Source organism: Canis lupus, chromosome 20 (assembly GCF_003254725.2).
Source record: "Canis lupus dingo isolate Sandy chromosome 20, ASM325472v2, whole genome shotgun sequence".
In the NCBI taxonomy this organism is placed as follows: Eukaryota; Metazoa; Chordata; class Mammalia; order Carnivora; family Canidae; genus Canis; species Canis lupus.
The window spans coordinates 1,360,764-1,373,121 of NC_064262.1; the positions used below are offsets into that span (position 1 = coordinate 1,360,764).

The window sequence follows — 12,358 nt, forward strand, 5'->3', positions numbered from 1 at the left end:
CTCATCGGCTTCCTGGAGCAGGTCCCGTTGTGGCTCCATTTTACAGGTGGGCAGGTGAGGCCTGGGCAGGTCCAGTCGCCTGCCCAAACACCTGTCTGTGACAGAGCCTAGACGCTTAGCGCCCCCCTCGTGGGTGAACCTCACTGGTCTGCGCCCCCCCCCCCTCGCCCCCCGCAGGAGGAATTCCAGAGAGATCCGGTGTCTGACGCCCCCTGGGCAGAGCCCTGGCAGCGCTCCCATCGTCATCAACATCAACCGTGCTCAGCTCACCAACCCGGAGGTGAAGTACAACTATACGGAAGACCCCACCATCCTCAAGATTGATCCTGAGTGGAGCATCAACAGGTGGGTCCCCCACTCCCTACTGCGTAACCCGGCCTGAGCCCCAACAATCCCATCTGTCCTGTGGCACCTGCTCTGGGGGAGCTCCTTCACCCACCTCCTTTCTGCTTCTTGAGACTGGGCAGGGGGTGGCCAAACCCGCTCTGTCTCTGAGGGTGGGGGCAGTGAGTGAAGACCGAGACCACTACTGTGCCCTGGACGCAGCAACCTGGTTTTCGCGTCAGTCACGGAAACAGATCGCCCCATAAACCCTGTGGTGCTGTGCTCTGCACGGTAAGGTGCTGTGTTCGCTTGGAGATGTGGTCGGTGCCATAGGTTGGCGTGGGGACATTAACCTGTGAGCCGTCCTAGGGGGCGCTGACTGGCGAGTGTCCACTGGGCCCCCGCTGAGCTCCCCACCACGATCCCCTTCCCCATCTTCTAGCGGAGGGACCCTGCTAACGGTCACGGGCACCAACTTGGCCACCATCCGTGAACCTCGTATCCGGGCCAAGTATGGAGGCGTTGAGAGGGAGAACGTGAGTCCTTGTGGAACCCTAGCGGCTCATGCTGCCTCGGGGGGCATGGACCCCAGGGAGGGAGGCCGCCCCGTCTGGCTTGGGGGGGACCCCACGTGCAGGTAAGGCTGCAGCCCCTGGACCCTGCTGGGGCCCGATTCCATGTGGGGAGTGGCTGGCCCAGCGTGCGTGCCTGCATCCTCAGAGCTGTCTGGTGTACAACGACACCACCATGGTGTGCCGCGCCCCATCAGTGGACAACCCGAGCCGCAGCCCGCCAGAGCTGGGGGAGCGGCCAGACGAGCTGGGCTTCGTCATGGATGACGTGCGGGCCCTGCTGGTGCTCAATGCCTCCTCTTTCGTCTATTACCCCGACCCTGTGCTGGAGCCGCTCAGCCCCACCGGCCTCCTGGAACTGAAGCCCAGCTCCCCGCTCATCCTCAAGGTGGGCCCCTGTGTGCTGAGTGGGGGTGCAGGGTGGGGGCTTGTGGGGCAGAAGGGCTCTCTGGCTCACCCCCACCCCCACAGGGCCGGAACCTCCTGCCGCCCGCGCCTGGCAATTCACGGCTCAACTACACGGTGCTCATCGGCTCCACACCCTGCGCCCTCACTGTGTCAGAGACGCAGCTGCTCTGCGAGTCACCCAACCTCACAGGGCAGCACAAGGTCACGGTGCGTCCACGGCCCTCGCATCCACGCTCTTGCCCGAGCTCTGCTCTCCTGGGCCTCACCTGCCTTTGCCAACTGCCCTTGCCCCTCCCAGGGTGACCTCAACTCTGTGGCAGAGGCCCAGTCTTACCTCTGGCTCAGAAGGAGCCCAGCCCTGGTGCCCGCTCGTGGGCCCGACACTGGCCCTGAATCCCTGCATCCCCACCCTCTGACCTCTCCGGGCTGGGGCAGGTGCTGTGGGGTGCTCCCAGGGCCTGGTACCAGGGGCCTCCAGTGTTCTGAGTGGGCAAGGGGCCTCCTGAGTGGCCTGCACCCCCACCCACAGGTCCGGGCTGGCGGCTTTGAATTCTCACCAGGGATGCTGCAGGTGTACTCAGACAGCCTACTGACACTCCCTGCCATCGTTGGCATTGGCGGAGGTGGAGGCCTCCTGCTGCTGGTCATCGTAGCCGTGCTCATCGCCTATAAGCGCAAGTCTCGGGATGCTGACCGCACCCTCAAGCGGCTGCAGCTGCAGATGGACAACCTGGAGTCCCGCGTGGCCCTGGAGTGCAAGGAAGGTGTGTCCTCAGAGCTGCAGGCGCTTGGTGGCAGGGGCAGGGCATAGGGGACAGGGCTCGCTGTGACTGCCACCACGTGCCAGCTAGGTCCCGTTGTCCTCGTTGACTCCGCTCAGTGTTCCATGTTCATGACTGTGGCACACATAGACTCCGGTGGGCAGGTGGGCAGATGAGGGCCCTGGGGCGAGCACAGCCTCCATGGGTGCTACTTGAGACACAGACTCGAGCTGCAGAGCTTGCGTTTGGGACTCTGCTTGACTGCAGGACTTGGACAGGCACGCAACCTCCTTGTGTCTCAGATTCCTCATCCGTAGGATGGGCACAGCGATTCCATCCACAGGGCTGGGCATGGCACCTGGGGGTTGGGGGGGCAACTTTCCTTAGGTCCTAGGTACATACAGACCTCGGCTGGTACTGGGCTGTGGGCCTTGAGGGGCTGTCTCAGGAGTGCTGCCACGTTCCAGCCTCCTAAACGGGGCACGTGTCCTTTGTGACTGTACTATGTGAACGGTGGAGGTCAGCTCAGAGGGCTTTCAGTAGGGAGGTGTTGTGTGGGGTTTGGTGCAAGAAAGGTCTGGCGTGCAGCTGGCTTCCAGCACAGCCGGGCCAGACCCTCTGCTGCGTCTTCAGGGGTCCCTCCCTCTGGTGACAGGGCCAGCACAGCGGGCAAGCTCAGCCAATGCCACTCCCGCCCACATGCCTCCCTTCCCTGGGGCCTGCTCCCCCAGGAGCCCCCAGTTGAGAGTGGGCAGATCCTGGGGGGCAGGAGGGGGTACCCTAGAGAACAGGACAGGTTCTGGCAGACAGGGGCTGCAGATTTTGGAAAAATGTGAGCCGTGGGCCCCAGCGGCCGCAGGAAGGGCCAGTGGTGGGCCCCAAGCTGGAACAGGTGTCCAGCATGTTCCAAAGCCAGGCTTATCCCCCACAGAGCACATGCTGCCATTCCTGCCTGTGTGCCAAGGGCACTGCTGCAGGGTGGGGCGTGGGGATTGAGTGCTGGCAGCAGAGGTGGGCACACAGGTTGGGGCCTCCAGGGAGCCCTGCTGGCCTAGGATGCGGCCCTGGGCTGCACAGTGGCTGTCTGAGGGGGTGGGCTCTGGGCACAGACAACAGCCCTGGTCCGTGATGCTACCCTCAGACCTGGCTGGCCTCTCTGGCTGGGCGGCTGGACCCTGGGCCAGCCTGGGATGGCCCCCACTTTCTCATGGCCCCCGGCTTGCCGCCTCATTGGAGGACCTGGAGCTGTTACAGAGGTGGAGAGAGCCTCGCTAATGGTAATTGCCGGGTGAAGGACTTGTCTTAGGTGCCGGGGCAACCTCAGACCTTTTGCAGGTGCTGGCTACAGCTCTGGGAGGCTGTGGAGGAATGTTCCTATTTGGAGCATGATGAAAGGGAGGTGGGTAGTAGGTGGGGCATGAGGCCCTGGGGTGACTGCAGCAGGTCTGGCAGCGGGCTCTTAGTAACTCCACTGGGGCTAGAGGGTCTCGTTCGGTCAGGACCCTCACCTGTCTGAGAACCGAAAGGTGTGCATCCCTCTCAGTCCTACCACCCCCCCACCCCCACCCCCCATCTCATGGGACACAAGCAGGTGTGTGAGGCTTGAGTGGGAGGCAGGTGGCCTGGATGGGCACCTCTCTGGGCGGGGAGAACCTCAGGATGAGGACAACTGTGTGCTGAGGCTGGTACCAGGAGGCCTTCAGCTGCCAGTACAGTGTGGATGCAGAGGCTGCTGGGTGCTCCAGGGGTGGCCAGGCAGCGATAACCTAACCAGACACCTGGCAGCGGTGCTCCAGAGATGAAGGTCCCTGCTCTTAATGAAACCTGCCAGCCATCCCCTGGAGCCCGTGTAGACTACCTCTGGCTCCTGATCAGATAGTGTTTCCCTCGGGCTGCTGCAGGGCGGACACCTCACAGCTCTGGAATGTTCTGTTGAGGCCTGTCCCTGCCCTGCCTTGCCTGCTTTTGTTTCTGAAAGAAGCAGAGCTGCCCCGAGCAGGGTGGGCGGTGCAGAGGGCCCACTGGTCTGAGCTCTGCATGTGACGGCTGTCAGTGTACAGGGCTCAGGGGCTTGGGGAGAGCCTACTGCCCTGTACCTGGCCATGTCCCTTGTCTTCCCAGCAGCTGAGGCAAGGGAGCTGGGGCGGGTGGTGTGCACCCCAGGGTGGGGGAGGGAGCTGGCTCCTGTAGTTTCCTTGCCCCCAGGTGCCAGTGTTAGATGCAGGGAGTCCCTCTCAGCGTGGGCTTAGGCACAGCACCTTGTCTGCTGTCGTCTTGGTGAATCTTGTGACACGTCAGAGAGACAGAGGTTTTATACACGTGTTAGGATTGGGAAAACTGCGGGGTTTCCTTAAGGAAAACCTAGGTTACCCATCCAGTGAGTGGCAGAGCCAGAGTGGGAGCCTGGCTGTGACGGCAGGGGGTTGGGGGAGATTGGGAGGGTGGGTGGGAGGGCACTTGCCTTGACACTCCTCTGGCTGCAGCCTTTGCGGAACTGCAGACAGACATCCATGAGCTGACCAATGACCTGGATGGTGCCGGCATCCCGTTTCTCGACTACCGGACGTATGCCATGCGAGTGCTCTTCCCTGGGATCGAGGACCATCCAGTGCTCAAGGAGATGGAGGTGGGCTGTCGGCAGGGGCTCATTGGTACCTTGGCCCGTTCCTGGGGCTCCTGGGTACGGGTGGGCAGCCTGGGGCCCCAAGAGATGGTCCAGACCTGTTGGGAGGGGCTCTGGGAGGCAAGGCTCTCGGCTCCCGGTGGGCTTCGGCAGTGGCAGGGGATGAGCCTGGTGGGGGCCTGGGGTCGGGGCCGGGCTTCATCCCAGCCAGCCACCTTGGCTAGGGCCTGGGCTCCCTGGGGCCTGCCTCTGTTTTATCGAGGCCTCAAATGCATTGTGTACCACCTGTGTGTGTTCTGGCCCATCTCCTGGCTGGTTCTAGATGCTGAGCTCCAGTGGGCGAGGGACTACTGCTCCGCTTGCTGGGAGGTGTGGGTGCCCAGTAGGGGTTTGCATGGCAGTGTGGGGTGTGTGGCTGAGGCAGCACAGTGGCCCTCAGAGAGCTGGGTTTTGGATTTGTGTAGGTGTTGACAGTACTCAGGCCATTGGTGTGAGCTCACCGAGGGGAAGATGGCTGGCCAAGTCCTCCAGGCGCCCCCAGGGACAGGCCAGGAGCCCAGTTCCCCGCTAGGAACAGGCAGGGGCTCAGTGAGTCAGCTCGGGCATGCTGTTTGTCTGAGGACGTCCCATCTCTGCGCACTTTGGATGTGGGGAGCTCCCTGTTGCAGCTCATCAGGATGGCCCGTCTTGAGCTGCAGTGGAATGGGGCCTTCCTGTCACTGGCTCAGTCTCAGGCTCAGGGCTGCCTTGGGCTGCTCATGAGCTCCTCCTGGCGTGGCTGCCCATCAAGGGCCCACAAGCTCCCTCAGGCCCCTTTCCTGGTGTGGCCGTCCTCTGTGTTGGCACGACTGTTCTCTTAGTTGCAACTGTGTGTTCTACTTGGGTCTTGTCACCTGCCTGCCTGGGCTGGGAGCAGTGTCACTGGCAGTCTCTGGTGTAGCCTGGTGGGGAATTGCCTGTTATGACAAGCCTTGGTGTGGAGGAGAGAGAGAATCAGAGCCCTAGACCAGCCATGCCTGCATTCCACCCCCTTCCCCACTTCCCTGTCGTGCGGTTCTGAACAAGCCTCTTTCTCTTCTGGACTTCACTGTCCTCTGTGAAGTGGGAAAGGTGGTTTCTGTCCTGCGTGTCGAGTGAGACCATGGCCAGGCTTTGCTGGCACCCAGCAGATGGGCCATTGATTTCGTCTTTCTCCTGGACACTAGAGTGAGGCTGCAGGCAGTAGCGGTCCCGAAGTCCGGCTGTCGAGGGTGGCCCTAGTTATACTCCTTCTGCTGACACTGGTAGGCCCTGATCCCTGCCCATGGCAGGATTCTCAAGTCGCTGCCAGGCCACGTGCCTTCTGCTGAGGACAGTTGAGGCCCAGGGACCCGGTAGGGCAACATGTCACCCGCCTTCAAGGCCTACTCTCTGGCCCTGCCCTCAGCCCCTCAGCCAGAGGGCCTTCCTCTCCTGCCTCTCATGGGGAGCCTCCGGGTCTGAGCGAGCCTGTGGCCTGTCCCTCCCCCAGGTGCAAGCCAACGTGGAGAAGTCACTGACACTGTTTGGGCAGCTGCTCACCAAGAAGCACTTCCTGCTGACCTTCATCCGCACACTCGAGGCCCAGCGCAGCTTCTCTATGCGAGACCGTGGGAACGTGGCCTCGCTCATCATGACGGCCCTGCAGGGTGAGATGGAGTACGCCACGGGGGTGCTCAAGCAGCTGCTATCCGACCTCATCGAGAAGAACCTAGAGAGCAAGAACCACCCCAAGCTGCTGCTGCGGCGGTGAGCCTGGGCATCCTGCCTGCAGACCATGGGGCCCTAGCTGGCACGTTAGGCACAAGAACCCCACCCTGGGGCATCGGTGACCCCTCTGGCACCAAGGGCTGGGTTCTCCACGGCAGCCCCCAGCAGCCGGACACCTGGGTGCCTTACGGAGCCTGACCTTCAGCGAGCCAGGTGGGGGGTAAGGTGGGCACAGTGGGCTGGTGTGGTGGCAGAGTTAAGCTGTCCCCATCCCTGTTGTGCCCCCAGGACCGAGTCAGTGGCGGAGAAGATGCTGACCAACTGGTTCACCTTCCTTTTGTATAAGTTCCTAAAGGTAGGAGGCTGCAGAGGAGGAGGGAACGTCTGAGGTGGGGGTCAGACAGGTGGATGGGTTCAGGGGAGGTAGAAGAAGAGAGTGGGACGGGCAGCTGGGGGCTCTTCAGCCCAGAGTGGCATGGTTGGGGACCAGGTCTCAGGGGTCTCAGCACAAACTCCCCCGGGATGTGCGTCCATTAGCCTCTTTCCTCCTCCTGGAGGCTGTCCATGCCTCACCCAGCCCCAAGACAAGAGTGGACACCCCAGCACTGCAGTGAACTGTTTGAGGGCCCAAGGCCAACATCTGTCTGAGCTGGAGTTTGAACCCAGGCCCACATCTCCGTAGCTGAGCCCATGGCCCAGAGCCAAGAAGGGAGGGGACACCTGGGTAGGGGCTTCTGTGTGTCCAGTACCCTGTGCTGGCCAGCCTGGGGAGGCTCCTAGGGGGCTTCTGTTGGCCCCTGTTGTGGGGAGAGGGTGGTTGCCTGGGTCTCCTCCGCAGTTGCCTGGACAGGACCCCACCCTCAAAAGATGAGTCCTGGAGACCCATGGCCAGCCTCAGGTTCGGTGGAGGCTAGATAGGGGTTTAGGTGGTTTTGTTTGGGATGTAAGTAGTTGGGCTGGCCTCTTGCACATTAGACATGAGATGATTCAGACTCAAATATCTGGCTTCCCTTAAAATCTGAAGACTTAGCAGTCAAGCCCACAGTCCTGAGGGGTGGGAGGTGGTGGGGACCCAGCGTAGCCCAGTGTGCACAGTTTGTGTGTGCTCCCACCTGGCCCCTGGTGTGTGATTGATGCTCTGCAGATGGCCTGGTGGCTGAGAGTAGGGGCTAGCGCAGGTGGCCTGGGGCTGAGTTTTACTGTGCTTGCTGCTTGGCTATGGACCTCAGTTGCCGGGGAACCGGCTGTGTTTGGGATAGTGGTGGACTGTTGGGAGTGCCTAGGGCAGAGTCTTGTCCTGACTGGGTAGAGGCATAGATGTGATACGAGAGCAGGTGAGAAGGGGCAAGGGTCAAGGCATGAGAGGATTTAGCAGAGATATGAAGGAAGGGAAGGAGTTAGCTAGCCCGAGCCAGGAAGGCCCCTGAGGCACCTGCAAGCTCCAGCACTGGGGCAGCAGGGGAGCCGAGCCAGGCTTGCCCAGGGGGGCCAGGCCGGGAGGGGATGGTGGCAGTCTCAGGATCCTGGGCATGGGTGCGTAGCCCGTAAACTACGTCACTGTTGTGCAGAACTGGTGGCCGGTGATGGAGTTGTTCCATTCTTACAGAAACATGGTCGTGTGCAGACCGCATGGGGTACTTAGGTGCTCCTACCAATGCGTTCTGTGAGCCAAGGGTTAGAGAGCCCAGACAGTGGTGTCCAGCCCCGTCTGGTTCCTCCCCGTCTGGCCCTGATTTTGTACACCCAGAGAAAGGGGACTCATTTTGACGCCTGGTCTAGAACCTGGGTTGGGTGAGCTGTGCTGTGTAGCATGGGTGGTGCTACCATGGGATGGGATGTTACTACCAAGACCAGGCCTCCAGACATGGTCTCTGCTGGCAGCTGGGTGTGCTTTGGCCTGGGGATTGTGCTTTTGGCTCCTGGGGTGGTGACATGGGGGTCGTGAGCAGAGGGAGAGGGAGAGGGAGGCCACGTTTACTCAGAGCATTCCTCCTCCTGATTCTTGTTTGCTTGCGAGGGAACATGCTGAGCAGGAGGAAATGGCTCAGGGCCACGCGGGGGAGGTGGCCATGCCCATACCCACCACAAGGAGGGGTGCCTGACACTGGCCTGGGCTGCTTCTGTCCACAAGGAAGACCTGAGGCAGAATTTCTGGTTGTAGGGACGAGCCAGTACAAAGGCCCTGAGGTGGGGCCCGCTTGGTTGTTGGAGGAGTAGGAGATGGCCTTGGTGACTGCAGTGTGGGGAACAAGCAGGCGAGTGGTCAGAGTCTGGGGCCTAGCAAGCTTTTGCCGAGGGCTGGGGTCCACCTCCGGTTGTCTTGGCCACGGACTCCTGTGTCCCACGGTGCTGGTGGGCTGCTGCTCTGGGTCCCTGTGTCTGCACCCATGATTGCACTGGCTTTGTGCTCTCAAGTGATGGAAGGACAGGTGATCCTCTGCCTGCAGGGCTGGGTCCTGGCTGGGCGGGCCCAGACACCCAACCGATGGCCGTCTGCATGGTGTGGCGCTGCAGAGTCCACCATGCCTCAGGCTATGGGGTGGGACCGGGATCCTGGGCTTCATGTGTGTGCGGTGCTGGCTGCTTGGGTCAGGCTCTGGTGAGCGGGCTGCTGGAGCACAGGTGGGGGGTGGGGCCGGGGGCGGGGGCGGGGGGTGGGCCTGCTGAGCCTGAACTGGGGAGGCTTCAGGGAGGAGCCTTGGTCTTGTTGGACACAGGCCTGGCTTGGCCACACTGTGTTTTCCTTCATGTGCTCCTGGGTGACCTGGCTGAGGCCACGCTAGGATTTTCACCTTGAGGTTTGTAGGGACAGCCAGTTTGCTGTCTAACTTATTCTCTTGCACAGTCTTCATGGGGCTCTAGAATCTGGGTTCTATTTGCCTCCTAAAAAGACTTTGGAAAAACTGCTCATCTCTCCTTGTGGGAACTGAGCGTACAGATGCCCCGGAAGCACGGGGGCAGAGGGTGGCGGCGGAAGCTCCAGGGTGTCCTGGACACAACCCCACACCCACCCGCCTACAGGAGTGTGCAGGGGAGCCTCTCTTCATGCTTTACTGCGCCATCAAGCAGCAGATGGAGAAGGGCCCCATTGACGCCATCACGGGCGAGGCCCGCTACTCCCTGAGTGAGGACAAGCTCATCCGGCAGCAAATCGACTACAAGACCCTGGTGAGTGTGGTCCCTGCCCTCCTGGCCGGCCCCATCCTGCCCGTGCTCCCTGGCACAGCGCGCTGAGAGAGGTGGGGTGTGACGCTGTGCCCCTCCTACCTGCAGACCCTAAACTGCGTGAACCCTGAGAATGAGAATGCGCCCGAGGTGCCCGTGAAAGGACTGAACTGTGACACAGTGACGCAGGTCAAGGAGAAGCTGCTGGATGCCGTGTACAAGGGGGTACCCTACTCCCAGCGGCCGAAGGCTGGGGACATGGACCTGGGTGAGCCCAGATGCTGGTTGGCAGCATCACCACCGCCACAGGGTCTCATAGTGGCCTACACGTGCCAAAGGGCCAGTGTCATCAGGGCCAGTGTCTGGGGCCAAAGGCACCGAGCCAGTGTGGGGTATAGGTCCAGGGGGTGCTGGAGGCCACCGGGGGGCCTGAGGGAAGGGATGTGGTCTGGGCTGGGCTTTGGAAAGCTTCTCCCAGCCAGGCTGGATGGAAGAAGCAGGAAGTAGAGTTCAGAGGCTGCTGCCCTATTCGAGGGAGAGGCAGGTGGTAGTGCCCGTATACCATAGGAGGGGGTAGGCTGTTGGAGCTGGGGCAGGTACCCTCTGGCTCGTGGGCCTGACAGGTAGGGGCACCTGCAGAACTAGAAGGGCCAGGTCAGGAGGGGGAGGTGGAGGGCCCGGGGATCCCATGGTAGGGATCAGGTGGCTGGAGAAGCAGGCCTGGGGCACCATGTTGGCCTGAAAGCCAAGCTGAGGAGGTGGGCCTAGAGCTCTGGAAGGTCAGGCATCCATGGGAGAGGTAGGCTGCCCATGGTGGAGCGGACACAACAGGTGGAGGGCTGCCAGAGGGGCCATAGGCAGCAGCAGGGACGTGGGGTAATTAATTGCAGGGGTACGTGCCTCCCACTCGGAGCCCAGGGAGGGGGGCTGTGAGGAGGGAGAGCCTTGTCACTCCCTTGTGCTGTTCAGGGTCTCTCACTAAGTGTCTACAAGGAGGCCCTGCCCCCTCAGAGCCTGTCCTTGGGCTCCCAAGGTGAGAGGCCAGGATCTGGGGGAGGGGGCGATGGTGGGTGGCACCTGCCCAGGTGGCTGCCCCTCCAGCGCTCCCCTCCCCCACAGAGTGGCGCCAGGGCCGCATGGCACGCATCATTCTGCAGGATGAGGATGTTACTACCAAGATCGACAACGATTGGAAGAGGCTGAACACACTGGCTCACTACCAGGTGACCTCCAGACGTCCTGACCCTCTGGCCACGGCTTAGGCCTCTCTTCTTAGGGCCCTGGGGCAGTGCGGGAGCCAGTGTTTGGGCCCCGCGCAGCCCTGGAGCTGCACTGGTGGGGAGTGTGAGGCTCAGGGGTGCGGTGACTGGCCTCCAGGGTCAGATGCAGGAAGCCGTGCCATCTGGGTCCTGGATGACAGGGCACACATCTCCTGGTCCTCTGCCCACAGGTGACAGATGGGTCCTCCGTGGCCCTGGTGCCCAAGCAGACGTCCGCCTACAACATCTCCAACTCGTCTACCTTCACCAAGTCCCTCAGCAGATACGGTGAGGGGCTGGATGGGGACAGCAGGGCCCTTGGGCCTAGATGGGGCACCTCCTGGTGCTCCCTGCTGCAGGCTGGGAGGGGGCTGCTTTGTGGCTTGTGCCTTGGTAATGGCTTTCCCCTCGTGTTACCTTATGGTCCATTTGGCCATCCCCCTGATGTCACTGCCCCCAACAACCTGGGGAGGTGGGGCTGTTGGCTCCAGTTTCCAGATGAAGAAACAGGCCCAGACCAGGATGGGCATGGGTGCTGGGCACGGAGGGCCCCCCACTGATGTGCAGGGTGCCCCCAGAGAGCATGCTGCGCACAGCCAGCAGCCCCGACAGCCTACGCTCACGCACACCCATGATCACGCCCGACCTGGAGAGTGGCACCAAGCTGTGGCACCTGGTGAAGAATCACGACCACCTGGACCAGCGGGAGGGCGACCGAGGCAGCAAGATGGTCTCAGAGATCTATCTGACGCGGCTGCTAGCCACCAAAGTAGGCCCTGGAGTGAGGGAGCGGGTGGCGGGGTGAGGGGATGGCCGGGCCCTGGCTTCTGAAAGCTGAGGGGCAGCAAAGCCCTCATCCTCACCCTTGGTCTGTGGCATGCAGCTGCCCGGGCCACCAGGAGGGGAGGGGCAGCCTGGTGGCCCCCTAGAGCTCTGTGCCCTTGCCTGCCCACAGGGCACTCTGCAGAAGTTTGTGGACGACCTGTTCGAGACTATCTTCAGCACAGCGCACCGTGGCTCGGCCCTGCCGCTGGCCATCAAGTACATGTTCGACTTCCTGGATGAGCAGGCTGACCAGCACCAGATCCATGACTCAGATGTGCGTCACACCTGGAAGAGCAACTGGTAGGTCCAGGGGCGGGCAATGTGGAGGCTACCCGGGAGCAGCAGCCACGGGCCACCAGCACCAGATCCCGCTGGCCTGCAGGGACGGGTCCTCATAGGTTAGGACAGGAGGACAGGGGCCCCTGGATTCACCACCCCCATGCCGAGGCCCGCTCCTCTTCCAGTGGGCCTTCCCGACTCGAGGTCTCGGGGGCATCTGTTGCTCTCCTGCCCTACGTGTGGGCTCGTGCTCCGCTCCAGCTTGCGGGGCCTGCCTGAGGCCTGGGAGGTGGCTGCGTGTATTCGTGCGTGTATATTCGGGCAGGCGCGGCTGTGTGCAGGTATGAGAACGCGGGCTCGTGTGTGAGCAGCAGGCTCGGGGATGGGCCCGTGCTGGCTGGCTGCAGTGCTGAG

The 12,358-nt window shown here is 62.1% G+C and overlaps 1 protein-coding gene across 1 annotated transcript in view; it reads left to right on the plus strand.

Moving 5' to 3' along the window:
• The window catches only part of PLXNA1 (plexin A1), a 48,836-nt gene that overhangs the window by 29,900 nt on the left and 6,578 nt on the right, over positions 1-12,358 (plus strand). Inside the window, exons 16-29 of the mRNA XM_035703374.2 lie at positions 178-345; positions 767-860; positions 1,045-1,284; positions 1,368-1,511; positions 1,834-2,068; positions 4,549-4,691; positions 6,199-6,455; positions 6,705-6,771; positions 9,438-9,584; positions 9,690-9,849; positions 10,701-10,804; positions 11,032-11,128; positions 11,419-11,609; positions 11,796-11,965. Of these exons, the coding sequence (XP_035559267.1) occupies positions 178-345; positions 767-860; positions 1,045-1,284; positions 1,368-1,511; positions 1,834-2,068; positions 4,549-4,691; positions 6,199-6,455; positions 6,705-6,771; positions 9,438-9,584; positions 9,690-9,849; positions 10,701-10,804; positions 11,032-11,128; positions 11,419-11,609; positions 11,796-11,965 (2,217 nt within the window). The remainder of the gene's footprint in view (positions 1-177; positions 346-766; positions 861-1,044; positions 1,285-1,367; positions 1,512-1,833; positions 2,069-4,548; positions 4,692-6,198; positions 6,456-6,704; positions 6,772-9,437; positions 9,585-9,689; positions 9,850-10,700; positions 10,805-11,031; positions 11,129-11,418; positions 11,610-11,795; positions 11,966-12,358) is intronic.